At 52.2% G+C, this 17,533-nt stretch overlaps 1 protein-coding gene across 1 annotated transcript in view; it reads right to left on the reverse strand.

Annotated features, from left to right (window-relative positions):
- Positions 1–16,934, reverse strand: part of NCKIPSD (NCK interacting protein with SH3 domain) — a 55,030-nt gene extending 38,096 nt beyond the window's left edge. The window contains exon 1 of the mRNA XM_063347782.1: positions 16,697–16,934. Coding sequence (XP_063203852.1) covers positions 16,697–16,867 — 171 coding nt within the window. The 5' untranslated portion in view covers positions 16,868–16,934. The remainder of the gene's footprint in view (positions 1–16,696) is intronic.
- Between the last annotated feature and the right edge of the window lie 599 nt (positions 16,935–17,533).

Here is a 17,533-nt window from a genome sequence, read left to right on the forward strand (position 1 = left end):
GCAGAAACGTATGTTTCTACTTCCATTTGTGTGTGTATAGTTTGTATACACACACACATATATATATATATCAGAGTTACAAATATATTATATTTCAGCTACACTGAAAAAGAAAACTGCAAACAAACTCTACTTTGATGAAAGCTCATGATTATGAGCCAGGAGAGATCAAGGTGGAAGGAACGATGCTGCGGTGAAGGTCTAGCAGTCGTTCTAGGACTTTTGACGTATTAGCATTAGAAGTTGCAAAAAAAAAACCAAACCCAACAATGCGAATCTTTGCACAGTCTTCAGCTTGGTAGCCCAAAAAACCGCTACAGATGCCCTTTGCTCATTGAGATTCAGTCCTAGGTCAACTGCGTGCAATTAGCACAGGTGCTTAAGAAAGCCCTTATATTAAGTATGATAAAAACGCAACTAACTTCTAACTTCCCAGCATGCTGGGCAGACTACAAGGTTCTAGTCTCAGCCCATCTTCGTTTTGACTGAATCGGCAAAGACGCGGATGTGGGCTGAAGACTCAGCCGCAGAAACAGTCTTTGCGGTTCACCAGGTTTGCCAAGCGCTGCCAGGACAAGGACAGAGCCCAGAGGAAGCAATGAGCCTGGGAAACCACGCAAGTTCTGGCTCCTCTTCTGGCGTTCAAGGAGGAAGGTTCAGTTTTCCCCCAAAATCTATTTCCATAGCAGAGATTGTAGCAAAACGCTGGAAAGGGGACAGGTATGAGAGGCACAGGACCAATAAATTCAAATTTCTGCCACGTTCAAGAGAATTCTCCCCCTCCCACTCACCTCTGCACTGGAGCACGTTTCCAGCATGTGAGGATCAAGTAAGTGAAGTCTCCAGGGGTCAAGCAGGAAAAACTGCAAGTAAGTTGGCAATTCAACTGATGGCAAAGACAGATGCAAGAGAAGAGCTCGCAGGTACCTGTTAACTGAAAGGGACTTTCCTCCCGCACGCCACAGACCGGCACTGATTTCACAGCATGCAGTTACGTGTTTGAGAAAGCGGTAATAACTCACGATTCATCTTGCAAGGGAATTTATGATTTATCGGCTTTTCTTCCAAAATCCTCTCTCTCCCGTGACCAACCTTCCGGCAAGGGACAGAAGGCAGCAAGCTGTACATGATGCTCATTGGGCATAATCACCGTGTTGCCCAAACCCAAAACGATGGACAAATTGTAAAGTACGTCTTATTGACTTAACAAGAAAGGGGAGACTGGAAAAGAAAACTGACCTGCCATCTCGGCCCCAGTGAATATGGGAAAGCAGACCTGGCGGCGGGCAGGGGCGTACAGCCCAGGGATGCGAGAGAAGGGACACGGCGGGTGGACAGGTCACCGTCCAAGGGAGAGGAGAACCTGTGGGCTTGGGCATGAACGATTCGAGTCTGCCACGCAGAGAACAAGCACAGCTTTCTGGTACCCGCTGTATGAACGGCCATATGTGCTTTATTAAAGCCACTAATGAGGGAAAAGAGCTTCCATCCTCACAGGGCAAACACAGGAAAATCATCAGCTAGTTTTATTCCTGGACAGATGTAAATTGTACAAAATTGTAAACCAGACACAAATCCCCGGGATGTTTTTAGCAGCGCCGGGATCAGAGCTGCCGGGCCCGGCAGAGCCGCTGCTCCTTCCTGCAAAGCTGTTGCAGCGAGGATGAAAACCTGCCTTGCATTACCGTGAGCAAGTCTTGGAAAGCTCTCCCCAAACAAAGATGACTTCAGTCAGAAGGATCAAAGGCAGCTCGCTTGCTGCAGGATCAGTTTGCAGCCTGGCTAGAAAATAATTCTCCTGCGTCCTGGACTTTGCATGCGGAGCAAATGCTGCCTCTTCTGCCATAAAGGGATGCAGCTCCCCTGCACACCCCAAAAATAAAAAGACAGACAGCAGGGCAGGATCAGAAACCACATTAACTCAAGACAGAAAACCCAGCGTTTTCCTCTCTAATGAGCATTTCTCTTCAAGTTACTTGAGCATCCTACCCGAAACGCAGTTTATCACAGTGATGTGATCAGATCGTATCTGCGACCCACTCTGAAACGCAATGACCTCCAAAGCACCATATGGAAAAGCCCAAGCATTCGCTACCAGAAGTAGAATTGCTCCAAGCAACTGAGGAGTAACAGCAGCCAGAAAGGCTGGGTTTATGCTGTCCTTCTGCTCAAAGAGAGTGGCTCCCCCTTCCCACGGAGCAAAGCTCATCCCAAGGCGGAGAGATCACTTACAAACAGTCCTTTTACCACCATCCCTTCACACAACTCCCAAGCACATCAGGTACACCAAGATCCTTGAGGACTTCTCCCGCTAATGGTGTTTCAGGCCAGGGACCCAAGAGAGCAAGCACACTTACAAAGTTTCTCCAAAGTAGGCGCCCAAAAAAACCCTCATTTCTATATAATGTTCCTATAATACAGATCTCACTGGCAACTTCTCTTCCATCCACAGCTCCCCCCTGGGTCATAGGCACAGGTATCTGAAATACCAGTACTAGGAAAGCCCTGGATACCCAACCAATCTCCTCCCCAGCATTTTCAGGCTGTGCAGACCCGTTCCCACTGGGGCGGAGCAAACGCAGCTCCCCTGTGCTGGGCAGGTACTTCCCAACACGGAGATCCCAAACAAGTCTTCCACCCAAGCAGAACAACACGTCCGGTCCCAGCAGCCTCCCGCCGGCTGCCAGCAGCCTTCATGACTTTAACCCGGGCACGAAATACTCTTTAAGGGATTTTAAACAAGAAGTATGACAGCTGGGCTCCCGGCAAAAGACAACCCTCAAATGCTCGTTTGCTTTCAGGTGGGCCATTGTGAAGCCCATTGTGAAGCCAACACAAGAAGGAACCCCTCCTTCTGGAAGAGGACAGGCATCTCCCGCGCTCCCCTACCATGGATATTCCTACCTATATGTTTTGACACGATTAGAGTAGCGCTATCAAACAGGGGATGCTATTCACGCTTTTGGCTTATTAGTGCTATACACAAAAATTACATGAAGTTCGGTGTGCCGGCTAATTACAGCAAAGCCGTTTAAAGACTGTTGAGGGTGCAGGTGCAGGGCAGCAAGGGAAAGGGTGTCAGAGGGGCTGAAATACTCCACGCGGGCTGCGCTGTCAAGAGGTAGATCATGCTATTTGGCCATAGACAAAATACCCAAGTATGCCAACGTGCTTGCTGGGTGAGAGCTGCTCCTGCAAGCACGTTTATTGCTGGTAAAGCGGATGCTTCTGCTGAAGCAATCAGCACCCAGACGCTCAGCAAATTCAGGGAGTCACCACAATGGAGCTTTACTGGGACAACGATAAAGCTAATGCTAACTCACGCTCAAAAAGAAACAAAGACACCGCCGAGATCCGTAGGGGTATCTTACAACTGTTACGTGCACAATCATAAATACAGAGCCAAAAAAACCCACCCAGCAAATTGTGAACTAAAACCCCTGCAGCCCCCCGCGCTGCCGTCTGACTGGCAGGCAGTGGGAGGAGCGAGCACACAACTTCTCTGTGCTGCAAAACTTAGACAGACCGAGAGTTTCCATTGACCTACAAAAGTACCTTGAGAATTGCAAGTTTAGCTATGTTTATCAGAGGAATGAGGCTAACTTGCTGTTATCTCCAGATTCAGTTCAAGAACAAATCCAGGCGTTTGTTTAGTGGGCTTTTTTGCCTTAAAAAAAAAGATTAGAGGGTTCAACTGGATTTGCTGACATTTCACCTATAAGTAGTAAGAGGTGGGTCACGGAAAAAAAGCAATTCATTAGTGTCCCACTCTATCTTCAGGGGAAAAAAGCCTGCTGCTCTAGCTGCAAGTTATAATCCCATCTCCTCTTGCAGCTTAGAGTGGCAGAGGCTCCTCAGAAACACGAAGAAATGGGAACAGGAGAGGAATGTCCTCTCAGGACATTGTGCTGCAGGCAGCAGAACAGCCATAATCCTGTTTTCCTCACTTCCTGAGGCAGCGAACAAAAAAGTGCATTTGTTGGACTGTTCACTTCTCATGCGCAAAACTTTCAGCCCAGCTCATGTGCCTTTTACAGTATTGACTTCTCACGTCCACCTCTTCGCGTGCCACGTTCACCTGTGTCAGCATCCCCCTCGCTCAGAGGCATCGGCGAGAGCAAGTTGCCGCCTATCACGGAACCTTCCCAGCCCATCTCCAGCGGGACAAATCCCGCAGGAAAGGAGACAGCCAGGACTCAGCTCACCTCCACCCGACCCAGCTGATGGTCCCTCCATGGAGACGGTCCAGAGGAAGAACCTGCCGGTTCACGAGGGCACCATGGGGCAGAAGTGGTGTTGGAAGCTGCCTGACAGCAAGCAAACCACACAGTGGCCCTCAAGCTGTGCAGTTTGCACAACCCCTGCGCAGGCTATTTCTCCCTCCCATCCCTTTCTCCCCTCACCAAACTCCTCCAGGTCAAGGCTGATCACTCTTCGCCACTCATAGCTCCCCACAGCCCAGCTACGAGAGGTTTGGGTGGTCCTCCACCCACGAGGCCAAAGATTGCCAACTGTGGTTTTGCTAGAAGACTTTTTTTTTCCCCCCTCAACCATTAATAGCATTTAAAAGCTTTAAAAAGTGACCAGCGCTCGATATCATTTTGAGATCTTAAGCTTCTGAATGACAGCTCAAGAATGCAGGCAGTTCACACGAGTTCACAGAATCACAGAATTTTTCAGAGTTGGAAGGGACCTCTAGGGATCATCTAGTCCAGCTCCCCTGCTAGAGCAGGACTGCCCAGAGCACATCCCTCAGGGCTGCATCCAGGTGGGGCTTGAAAGCCTCCAGAGAAGGGGCTCCACACCCTCCCTGGGCAGCCTGTTCCAGGGCTCTGTCACCCTCACCGTAAAGAGGTTTTTCCGTGTATTTGAACGGAACTTCCTATGTTCTAGCTTGTGCCCATTGCCCCTTGTCCTGTCACTGGGAACCAATGAAAAGAGTCTGGCACCATTCTCCTTAAACCCACCCTTTAGATACTCGTATGCCATAATAAGGTCTCCCCTCAGCCTTCTCTTCTCCAGGCTAAAGAGTCCCAGCTCTCTCAGCCTTTCCTCATAAGGGAGGTGCTCCAGTCCCTCAGTCATCTTAGTTGCCCTACGCTGGACCCGCTCCGGTACTTCCCTGTCCCTCTTGAACTGGGGAGCCCCAAACTGGATGCAGTATTCCAGGTGTGGCCTCACCAGTGCAGAGTAGAGGGGGAGAATGACCTCCTTCGACCTACTGGCCACACTCTTCCCTACGCAGCCCAGGATGCCATTGGCCTTAAATTGAGTTCACACATGTGAAAGCCTCAGATGCCAGCCCGTATCACTGGGCAATGCTTCTAAGAGAGCCCCGGACACAGACAAGATGATGCTTCCCAAAACTGACTGCTGGAGGGGTTTCTTTCCATCCCTGATGTAAAGAATTACACTGCACAGGCCGCTTGACAAAGCCACACAATTATTACAATGCTGCTGCTATCTCTTCTCATCAAGCTAATGGAAGACAGACACATGAAATCAATTCAAAAAAAACAAATTAAAGGGGATGCATTTTTCAGTTTAAGTCAGTAAAGGCGATTCTGGGGCAGGCAAAAACTTCATTACTTGGAACCCAGCACTTCAAGGCACGCTGGGTTTTTAATGTCAAATGGAAAAAGACTTCAGCTACAAACACTTTGATTTGGCCCGGCTCAGGGAAATCCCTAAGCTTCTGCATTAAGTAGGTAATGAATTTTTATGAACACCGTTCTTACTCGAGGTACTGGATTTTCACGCAATTACTCTTTTTACATGCCGAAAAACATGGGCTTCCCTGATACTTGAGCTTCTCCCCACATATTCCTCAGGGATAGCCGAGCCCGGGCACAGAGGGAAAGGGGCTGTGGACCTGCCTTCTGCTGGGTCACTCGGGTGCGGTTTGTGACCTGGGCATGGCACACTATGTTCAAACCATGGTGTCCTCTCCATCCCCTGCAAACACACACCATTTCCTCAGAAGAGTGGGGGGAAATGGGCACCTTCAAGCAGGCTGGAAAACCATAGAATTCAATGAGTTTACCCAAAAAGGAATTGGCACCACATCAGACAGGGGCCACGGAGGTTTGCATTTGTCTGCTCGGTGGAGAGCTTCAGCTTGATCTCTTTAGGCAGCCATCTGGTTTTTGCAGGAGCTGCCACGGTTCACTCTACAACCACCACAGCACACGGACAAGCGCACTGAACTCGACTGACGGGGAGCCCTCCACCCTGAAAACCTGTCCACCGCCATCTCCATCTTCCACGTGTGAGCGGGTGAAAGCTCCCTACGTGGTCCACCGAGGTTTTCTTCCCACCTCCAGAGGAGGAGGACGCAACTCAGAGGCCAAGGCAGGAGGAACTCGAGGGCAGCGGAGCTGGAGCAGGCGGCAGGAACAGCGGGAGATAACCCGACCACATTAGCAGCTGTGGATGCATCACCCCACACCCAAACCCTGTGGACAAGAAGTCAAGACCTTTTCAACAAGACATCATCCCGGCTTCCAGGCAATCCTCCTTGTGGGCGAGTGTCTATTTTTGCAGCTCTTACCTCATCTTCTCCCTCATCCCTTTGTTTTTATTCAATTAAATAGAAGGTTCGGAGCTGGGGCCTGTCCTCACATTTCCATACTACAAGGCACTGTCCCCACTTGGACTAGAAAAAAACCCAAGAAATAATTAATAGCTATTACTTAGAAGAGATCTAATCTGAACTTCAAACCAGTGATTTAGCAAGAAGCGATCTACAGCCTGGAATTATCTAGCATACTTAGTTCAACAGCTTGATTTTTTTTTTTTTCCTTTTTAAATTAAACCTCTCGAGCAGCTGAGCAAACTAAAACATCAGCCTATGGCACAGATGACAGGCACAAACATCACCATCTCATGGAAAGCCTTCACGCACACCACCACGGCCTCAGCACGACAAGGGGACGAGGTGGCGTAGGTGGGACCCCACCAGCAGCGCAGCACGGATAGACACCTATTCAAAGGCACATCTCGCCAGCATGAAAGGTGGTCTGAGCCCGAGGAACGGGCTCACTACGCTTGCAGCTGTACCCGACGGACAGGAGGAAGAACACGGGCTTTGCAACTCACTCATCAAGAAGCAAGCAGCTTCCAAGGAGGAAGGGTGTGACAACTTCTTCTAAGCAACTTCTTCTAAGCAACTAAGCAAACAAATAACCAGGAAAAACAAACCCATGAACTTCCCACCTCATCCTAAAAAGCCCATGCTGCCAAAGTTTTACTTCCCCTTCTTGCTTAAGCCCCACGCTAAAAGAGGACGAGTATTAGTGCTTTCTTCCCCTGGAAGGAACACGAACAGCTCTGCCAAGTGAGCGCCGCAGCGCAGGGCGTGAATGCAGCGGAGCTGAAATGAAGCGAACGCTCCTCTCCTGCTGCAGAGGGTCTTGTCTTTGGGACAACTCTGTTAGCGTCAGCACAGCTTTGCCCAGAACAGTGCTCAACATCCCCACGGCAAGAAAGTGATGGGGGCGCGAAGGGGAGCGGAGAGAAACAGACGCAGCCATGAATCGTGTCCTCTGCTGCACTTCTTATGTGACAAGCTTCAAAACATATTTGCTTAAAAAAAAAAAATAAAATAAAAGGTTATGTCACGTGATAAACATCAAGACAAATTAGGCTTGACAAGTCCCTCCCATAAATGTCAAAGCTTTATTCGTGAGCCAGTGGCCAGGGAGGCAAAGCGATGCTCCTCCAGAAGCAGGACCGGGACCCACCACAATTCCCGCTGCAACTCAGGACCAGAGGCAAGGCGGGCAGCCAGGGTCCATGGAAAGAATTTCCAGTGGACCTAAACTGACTGTCATTTAAAATGAGAATTTTTCCTCTAAATATAAGCATTTTGCAGCTCCAGATGCGAACTCATGGAAAAAGCACCAACTGGGGTCCTCCCATAGCGCTGGCTTCCACCACACTCCGCAGCAGCGCGGGGACCAAATTGCTTCTCACACCCTGTTAGAGGGGGACTCGGGAGCAGCCCCAACGGCAAACGCTTCCAGCCCTCACGAGTCCACAGACAAATGCGTCTCTTCAGTGGAATAAATCGAAGCAACTGTTACTGCCACGGCCAAGAAGAAAGCCTCAATTTTCTCTCCGGAACAAGTTTTGGTTATAGCATTGACCACATCGGGTGTCAGCATCCTGTGAAGTCTATAACGTTCTTGCGGACTACTCAGTGCTACAGTCGCACGCTAAGGCTGCTCGTACTTCCCTGCTTACAAACCCCTTCTGGAATTCAGCCTTTTTCCAGCACCCAGACTGACAGTTCGTATGCTGAATACATAATGCTGGTTGGGAATGACAAAGTCTAAATCCTTCATGAAGGAGAGAAGCTGGGATGCTCTTAAAATTTCTGTTTGTTTTTACGTACATCTGAGCTATACCAGTAAGGGAAGAAAAAAGAGGAGGCTGCCTCTGGTCCAGAACCAAAGCTCTCCTCACAACGACCTCAACAGACAGGTTCGGCTGTTTGTCACATTTCAGCCACTGACAGATGTAAATACCCATTTTACACCACGGGATTTTACTTTCCCGATGGGCATTAATATGCCGTGCCCCAGAACTTGCGAGAGATGATCTTAGGTGGGCCAGTGACCTTGATATAGTCTGCTTTTGTCAAAGCCCTCCCCAGTGTACAGCCTGCTCCGAGCACAGAGGTTACTCTTCTCTTGCAAGGAGAGCCCTTCACCTTTCTTCACGTTGTTTTCCCATCATCACTAACGCCAGCACATTTTTCTCCGAGGAAAAGCAATAGGATTTCCTTCTCCCTGCTCTTCAGTGTCTTGCTCCCTCTGTACTTGACACAGAGCAACAATCACAAAAATTTGATTTCCGTAAACTCTCTGGTTTATTGGTTTCAACACGAACTTCTTCTCCTCTGCTTTTTTCCTACTAAGAATCCCACCTGACGGGATGCTGGAAATCCTGGAAGGGAATGCAAGGGTGGGACGATGAACAAGAGGTGCACAAACACAGTGCAAGGGCGGCTCAGCAAGCCCAGAGATGTTCAAACTTCATGTTTGAAGACATCTGCTAATCCCCTCCAGCTCAGAAAGAGCAGCCAAGGCGGAGCTGTCGGTGCCCGGCTCAAAGGAAGGACAGCACAAGACTGATCTTCTGAAGCATCAGAAGACAGAGATGGCCAAAGGGGGGACACCATTCAGTAGACCTGCCGTGTAGCACATCCACGAGCTTGATTTGATGTTAGCACCGTAATTTGACAGAGACGTACATACCCTGCTGGGCATCATCAACAACTTCGTTTCCCGTCGCTGACAGCAGTGTTGATCAGCTTAAATGTGCATCAATTAAATTTCAACATCAATCAGAGATTCAGCTGAGCCACAACCGTCCTGTGTAGCCTCTTGACCGTATCCTTACTGACGGGCAGGGGAGCAAGGTCCGGCAAAGCAAGCCACTTGCATGGAGTCCCATAGAGAGACGATGGCAGATTTGAACAGAACCCAGATGCCCATACGTAACCACAGCAGCACCGTGCTCAAGGAACATACACCACTCAGTCATCACTCAAGACTTTTCCCTGCAAACGGGGCAAGAGGAAGGGTGTCTGCATTTGCCGTCCTCCAGGGTCAGCACCTCGCTAGCCATTTTGAATGGATGCTCCTAGTCCAAAATTGGCAGTTCTTCCCTTTGCAATGACAAGTTGGCCATCTTCCAGATGTAAACCAGGAAAGAAATGGAACGCCTCTCTTGTGAAGAAAGGCTGAGGGATTTGGGTCTTTTTAGTCTGGAAAAAAGACGACTGAGGGGGGACCTTATCAACGCTTATAAATCCTTAAAGGGTGGGTGTCAGGAGGATGGGGCCAGGCTCTTCTCAGTGGTGCCCGGGGACAGGACAAGGGGTAACGGGCACAAACTTGAGCATCGGAAGTTCCACCTAAACCTGAGGAGGAACTTCTTTACCCTGAGGGTGGCAGAGCCCTGGCACAGGCTGCCCAGAGAGGTGGGGGAGTCTCCGTCTCTGGAGACATTCCAAACCCGCCTGGACGCGTTCCTGTGCCACCTGCTCTGGGTGACCCTGCTCTGGCCGGGGGTGGGACTGGGTGATCTCCAGAGGTCCTTTCTGTAATTCTGTCAAGAAAGTCTAGTTGTCTTCTCCTGATGAAAAGCATTCAAAAACCATACAGCAGGCAGCCCCAAAAAAAAAAAATCACAAATTCGATGTGTAAAATTGCAGGATAACAGCAGGTGATCACTTGTGCAAGACCAGCACTAGAAGCAAGGGTGCAAATGGCCCTGGGAGACTAAGACACTGCAACCCCGCGGGGAAGCTGGAAACCAGACTGTGTCTATGGGCTCCAGGCAAGTGCCTCTCCAAAGGTGTAGAAGAAAATGGAACGTTTCTTCTTTCCAAGCCTGCCCCCTCACCTTGCCCTACCTCCAAAGCGAACAGAGCCACAGCCGCATCGCTCGGGAGCGGACGTGGGCTCTCAGACCTCTCCCTGCTGCTTGCTGGCTTCTGACCAAGACAGCCTTCGTGTTCTTCAACCCTGACACAGGCTGAATGCCCCCAGCCCAAAGCAAACCCACTGGGACCCCCCATGCATCGCCCACTGCCCCTCCACCCATCTCCAGCCGTTACGCAGCTGCAGGAGTGAAAAAGCCCAGACCGCCCATACTGCTCACATGCGGGTGTCTGGGTCACAAAGGCAAATTTTATCTGATACCAAAAAGCCTAATTACTTTTAATCAGAGTAAAAATGAGAAGAATGTGTCTGCACAGCCAAGCAAAAAGAGAGGCTAAAGATCATTAGCGTATTTCTACTTTAATCTTTCTGAACTGCGAAAGATTGCAGAACTTCTGAGTAAAATTTCAAGTCTTTAGCTACAGTAATTAGAAACGGCTATAATTCCCCTGACTGTGTAATTTAGTCTCAAGAACAAAACTTCATCTCAAAGCACTAGCAGCTCTGACACGATAGCATCCCCACTATTGCGACAGCCCCGAGAAAAATGCTTCATTCTTTCAGCTTCTTGCATGTGTCAAGAAACGCAGCCTCAGCTGCAAAGCGCTGCCAGCTGCTTATTCTCCAAAATAAAACCTTATTTTTAGCCCAAGTGCTTATTCAGGATCTGTGTGAGTATTGCGATTAAGCTCGCACACCCATCGTAAGCTCTGTCAAATCTGCAGCAGATGACAAACAAGGATGCAGGCTCCAGCGCAGGGGATGGTCTGTATGACAGTCAGCATGATTGTCACCTTCCGTTCAGGAGCGACGAGAGGAACCCTGCCAGGGGTCAGGAGCACTAAGTGTAAAGCTGGATTTTATGTAGACGGAGGGAGAAACTCTAACAGCAAAACACAACTGCCAAAGCTCCGTTTCCAGCGACGGGGGATTTGCTATCAGAACATCCGATCATTTGATTGACACCGTACAACCAGCTCGGTGCTCCGCAACCATCATCGTCTCCATGCTAGCGTGAAAGGTTTGACGGTACCTGAGCTACCACAGCTTCCCCGGGGGTCCTACACTGGCACCAGCCTCAGCACGTGCTGCTCCGTCACCGAACCAACGCGTTTGCTACGCTGGCAGAAAAGCAACCAGGTTAGAAACAAAGAGTTTTCCAGCAAGCCAGTGAAGCGAATTAATTGAGAATGGGGCCGACAGGAGCGGAGGTGGCGCAGGGGAAGGATGGATGGTGGGGCTGGGTGTAGGATCAGGCTGGAGGAACAGCCGTGAGTGGTTGGACCCATGCCTGGAGCCCTGGCATGCCCTAGTCCACAAGGAAAGTGGCTCCTACGCTCCCTCGCTCCACGCAACACGCCTCCAAACCCGAACCTACGTCAATGCTACAACATGGACTGGGATGAAGAGGTTTCCCGCAAACAGAGAGCGCTCAAAATTCACTTCTTCGCAGAAGCCTCTCTTCTCTTTGCAGTTTGGGAGGTAAAAACACCATTCCTGCACCTGCCCGGCTACGACTACCTGTACCCTGGCACTGTGCGTCCGCTCATGCTGCAGGAGAATTTTTAAGTTGTTGCTAGGCTGCACGAAGCAGTCTCTTATTTTTACCACATGCCTGTTTATTCTCGTAGAAAAAGATACGGCAAATAGGAATCCAAGGCACCCTCCAAATGCTCATTATACTCCCGTCTGGGTCCATTTTCTCACCAGAGGGTCCAAAGCTTCTTGTCCATCAGCGTACACACCTTCCCACCCAGACAGCCCCCTTCTTGCTCCTCCACAGGTACAACAGGAAAGTGTGGCAGACCAGAGAAGGCCTCAGCTGAACAGAGAATCTAAGCCCACATATCAAACGATTTTTCAGTTATTCCAAATAAGTTTCAAGTAATTTTGAAAAGACTATTGATAGTAACTTCAGAGCTGTTTCCTAACAGCTTAATGAAGCTGAGCAGCTGATCTGCCTCCTTAGTGCAGCAGCCAGCACGCTAAACCATTCCTACTTCACCAAGAAACATCCCCCTGCAACTTAGCACTTACTTTTGCACCCCTGACATTTACCCATACAGCATTCTACAGCTGCCATTCCCCTCCTCGGCATGTAATAATATTAACGCTTCCATCGATGGGGAACACAGCCTGGGTCAGGACAGACAAGAGGCGAGGCAAGACCAGCCATAGTGCCTGGTGAAGATGAGAGCTGAAGCAGATCACTGCTCCCGTACGCGGGTCCCATGGCCAGCAGGAGACCACTGGGGCCAGCCCTTGCCCCGCTGGGAGCAGAGCGGAGAAGCCTTCCTGGCAGGCAAGTGCCACCCGTAGTTTGGCATCCTCAAGGACGGCAGCTCACCTCGCACTCCTTGTGCTACTGTAGAGCAGTCTGAAGCCTTCAGCCAAATCTGGAATAACTCCAGACTCCTGTCATAAAATTATGTGTTCTGTCATAACGACAGCAACATACGGGCTATTTAACCCACAGGAAGACCCGTGTGATTTGCTAGACTCGGCATTTGTCCCTTCCTGACACCGAGTGAACCTCCTGCTCCTAAGGAAGCTTTCTAAATTGAATCCTTTACAGCTTCACATAAAGCTTTGAAAGGCCTGCCTTCTGCAGCGACTGCCTGACTCCAGAGGACACCCTAAGCTCCAATTTAACCTCCACATTTTCCTGCCGCTCACACATCGCTTCAGCATCAGCACACAGCTGGGGACAAAAGACTGACCTCGTGCTGATGGGCACCTTTCTCTTCAACCAGAAGCCACGGCATTCGCGCCGACAGCTTCACTGCAGCAGTATTTGCCTAGCATTAGATATTAGCGTTTGTCTCTCCCTCCGTCAATAGCTGGAGGTAATTACCCTACGTGCTGTGACCGGCCGGCGTAGCACTGGGTACACGTTTTCACTTGTCTCGGCAGCACCTGTTAGACCCTGAGTTTGTTACGGCTTTGCTCACCACTGGCGTCGCCACTCGAGACCTCTGCCACGGGCGTGCGGAGCTGGGGCAAGGCTGGCGTTTGGGCAAGCAGAACTCGGGGCAAGCTTGCCCTTCAGAACCTGCCCCCGCCCAGCAGCACGCGACCCGATCCTTCCCTCTCACTGCTCGATGGCTTCGGTATCTGTCCCCAGAATGGCACTCTGCTTGAAACGACTCTTAATAACCCACAGCAGAGCTAAAAGGGAACTACAGAAGGGTAAAATCAGCAGAAATACCAGCTGAAGTTGGGCGTTTCTAATTGACCCAAATTAACTGTGCATCATCTGCACCTTCTGGTGCCCTGGCTTGGTCCTAACTTTTTTCTTAGAGGCATTATATGTTTCCAAGAAGGGTTTGTTGGGGTCTGTCCCCTCCCTCCTTGCCCCAACTAACCCTCTTTTAATAGCAACACCAAGCCACAAGAATTTCAGTACAAAATTCTGCCGCGTTTGCGACGAGAAGACATCGGCCAAGCACAAGCTTTAAATAATAAATGGGAATTACATTTTCCTCTAGAGAAGCCGAGGCATGAATTTCCTATATCTACGAAAGCCGAGCAAAAAAAACAACCTGAAAAATCGAGAGGAGCTCAGAAGAAAGCTAATACTCCTAATAGTGGATGGCAGCAGCAACAGCAGCCCGAGCCTCCTCCATGAGCATCCTCTCAGTGGCCCGCGGCGAGGGGCTTTTGGGGGATTTGCTGCTGTTGGCTGTCGCGCAACCTACTGCTCACCTGGAACCTGACTGCACTGCTAAAGAAGCCCAAGGCTTACTTTTACAATGGTGACTCCTGTTGGCCACTCTCTCTCCCTGCTAAGCACCCTAACACTAATCATTAGCTGTGGTTTTTCTCTGTTGTGATTGGGGCAGCATTAATTGCCTCTCAAATCGCTGTCACTAATTAGTCTCGGTGCCCTTATTAAATGGAAACTGGGTGACAAATTGTTTGCGCTCTCACCCCGGACATTCAGGAAATAGTCTCAAGCAAGCTTTCAGCAAGCAGATGTCTCCTCCCGTGAATAAAAGGGCGTTCTGACTTCAGGTCAGCTCTTTGGAGCTGGCAGGGTGCAACAGCAGAGAGTCACGGACACAGAGCACTACTGCGACTGCAGAGCAGCAAATTAGATCCTGCCCCGCCTCATGCACCATCAGGCAAGTTCTGGTGCTGGAAACTTAACGGCCAGAAAATGATGAGCATAGGCAGGAAAGGCTGCTCTGTTTCCTGCTACCAGGTCTAAGGGCGTTTGGGCAAGTTACAGCTGAACTAGAGGAGAGCGCTCACAAAGTCACCCGCAACGCTGCTTTAATGTCAGTGAATTACTACAGGCTGTCAGGAGGCAGCCGTGGCAGGCTGCACGCTATATCAAGGCTATAGCAAAACATAACCTGATAAATGAGTGTAAAGTCAGCAAAGAAATGCTCTTCCTGTAAGATTTTGAAACTGGTATGACCAAGGTGGAGAGATGCAGGAAGGCTGCTCCAGAAAGCAGCCTGGGAGAAAGCTCTCGCACCTACGGCGGCGAGAAGACATCACATCACACAAGCAAATGAAGCAGGGGACTGCAGAGAGGAAACTCATGAGCAGCAGCCCAGAGCTATGCCACCGCGGGGTTTTAAAATCTAGTAGTTTAATAAGGTCTCTGCTCTGTAACTAAATAGCTCCTGTAAATAGCTTAAGGGCTTATTGATAGACAAGATGTCCTCTCCTGTCAGGCCGTCCTGCCAAAGAGCCCCGGCCTCGCAGGGAGGCTGGCTCCTGAACCGAGCAGGCGGCAGAGAGACCTGGCGTTGCCCGAACACACACGTGCTCCCCAGGTAATGCTCGTCTCACTGGAGCGTTCCGCAAAGCACACACCCACACTTACTTACAGGCTGGGTTACTGATAACCAGAAATTCAATGGCATCTGAAGGAGCGTCAGCAGCACACTGAAATAAAGGGGTTTGTCACCATTTGCTGCCAGACACTAAAAGGCCCATTTGTAACACTCACATGCATTTGTGTGCGGTTATCGATCCACCGATACAAGGAGTGTTCGGCATGCAGTTCCCACAGCTATCCCCCGAGGCCCAGAAGAAGAAAAGCCCCATGAATCAGCCTTATATGAAAGGCCTATTTTAATTTCAGAAGCCACGTTGCCCCTCAGAAGCCTCCACTAAACAGCCCCCTGCCCTGTATAAGCCGTACGCAATCTCTCGGCCCCGACACCCATGGGGGCGGCGGGCTCCCACCCGCAGCAGTGACAGCCGAAGGTCCCCTCCCTCCTCTGAGCCCCGTCAGGGCTGCAGCAGCCCACTCGGACTTTCTGTAATTACCAGTATCACCCACTTGGCTGCCATTACTGTCATCGCAAGCACAAGGAGCTGCCATGGCTTCTCCCGGCCCCCAGGACAGTACGGTCTGCCATCAGCATCACGGTGTGTTGATGTGGACGGAGGAGGACGATCACCCCCGCAGCACCTCCTCACGGTGCTGGGGTGCTGCGAGAGCAGAAACCCCCATGGCTGAGCAGCTACCACGGGGATGGCCACACAAGGGGACGGCCACCTAAGCGCTGCTTACTTACACCAAGCGGGGCTGCCAGCTGGCATATTCCAGGGTTATGGAGGCATCACGTATGCTCCGGGGAGGAGGATGCCCCTCACCATTTCCCCAGGGCATCACTCCGGCATTTTTCCTGTCTTCCTCTCAGGCTTCTGCGGCAGCGAAGCCAGCCCTTCAGCCCCTCGGCTCCTAACCTGCGAGTCGGCGCCCAGGGGACCCTTGCCCAGCCCGTCTCCCCCAGGTGAAGCTGCCGAGCTTCGTCCCTGACCCGCAGAGACGGTGTTCCCCGGACCTCGATCTCCAAACACGACACCCACAGAAGGTGTCTCCTCCCTCCAGATTCTCACCCCCGGCAGGAACACCATGTCCCAAAAAGGCTGCCGTGTGCCGAAGTCCGCTGCAGCGGGCAACCACATCCACCAGGCCCACACCCCCCACCTCCCCCGGCCAAGGCCAGCAGCCCCATGAACCGCCACAGACGGGACCGTGAGCAGCGCACGGGGTTGCTCCAGACCACCCAGCGCTCCTCCACCCGCCGCCCCAGCACGAACCCACCCTGGGGCCGGTCGTCAGCAAGAAGGCCCCCGCCGCCCCCCCCGGCACCGCGGCCTGTGAGGGGCCAGAGGGAAGAGCCGCCCAGCCCCGGGACCGCCAGCGGTGCTCCCCCGCCAGCCCGCACCCCGCCGGACCCCGCACCCCCGCCGGGTCCCGGCCCCGCGGCCCGACCCACCTGCAGCCGCTGGAGGTAGGAGGCCGGCGCGTAGCCCGTCTCGCCGGAGCCGGCGCGGGTGACGAGCCACCAGTGCTGGTTGCTGCGCTCCAGCAGCAGGAACGTCTCCCCCGCGGCGAAGGGCAGCGAGTTGGGCTCGGCGGAGCGGAAGCTGTACAGGGCCCGGTACATGGCGGCGGCGGCACCGGCGGCGGCACCGGCACCTCCGCCCGCCGCCCCCCGCCTCGGCCCGCCCCGCCCCCCCGGCGTCACAGCCGGGCCCCGCCCCCGCGTGGCGCCGCGCCGCCCCACACCGCCCCCTAGCGGCGCGGCGGCGCACCGGCCTCCCGCCGCACCGGCTGGCGCGCGGCAGGGGGCAGGCGCGGCTCGCGCAGCGCGGCGGGGGGCGGAGGCGGGGGGCGGAGGCGGGGGGGGGTGCGGCAGAGCCCCGGGGCGGACCCCGGGGACAGGGATCCGGCGAGCGCCGGCCCGTCGGTGTCACAGAACCGCAGAGTCATCGGATGCGTTGGGTGGGAAGGGGGCTCTAAAGGCCATCCAGTCCCACCCCCCGCAGTCAGCAGGGACATCTTCAACCAGATCAGGTCGCTCAGAGCCTCATCCAGCCTGGCCTGGAATGTCTCCAGGGATGGCGCCTCCACCACCTCTCTGGGCAACCTGGGCCAGCGTCTCACCACCCTCAGCGTACAGAACTTCTCCCTGATGTCTGTTCTAAACCCGCCCTGCTCTAGTTTAAACCATTGCCCCTCGTCCTGTCACTACGTGCCCTGGCAAACAGCCCCTCTCCATCTCTCCTGGAGCCCCTTCAGGGACTCCAGGTCTCCCCGGAGCCTTCTCTTC

The sequence above is a fragment of the Chroicocephalus ridibundus genome, chromosome 10, assembly GCF_963924245.1.
Source record: "Chroicocephalus ridibundus chromosome 10, bChrRid1.1, whole genome shotgun sequence".
NCBI classification, from domain to species: Eukaryota; Metazoa; Chordata; class Aves; order Charadriiformes; family Laridae; genus Chroicocephalus; species Chroicocephalus ridibundus.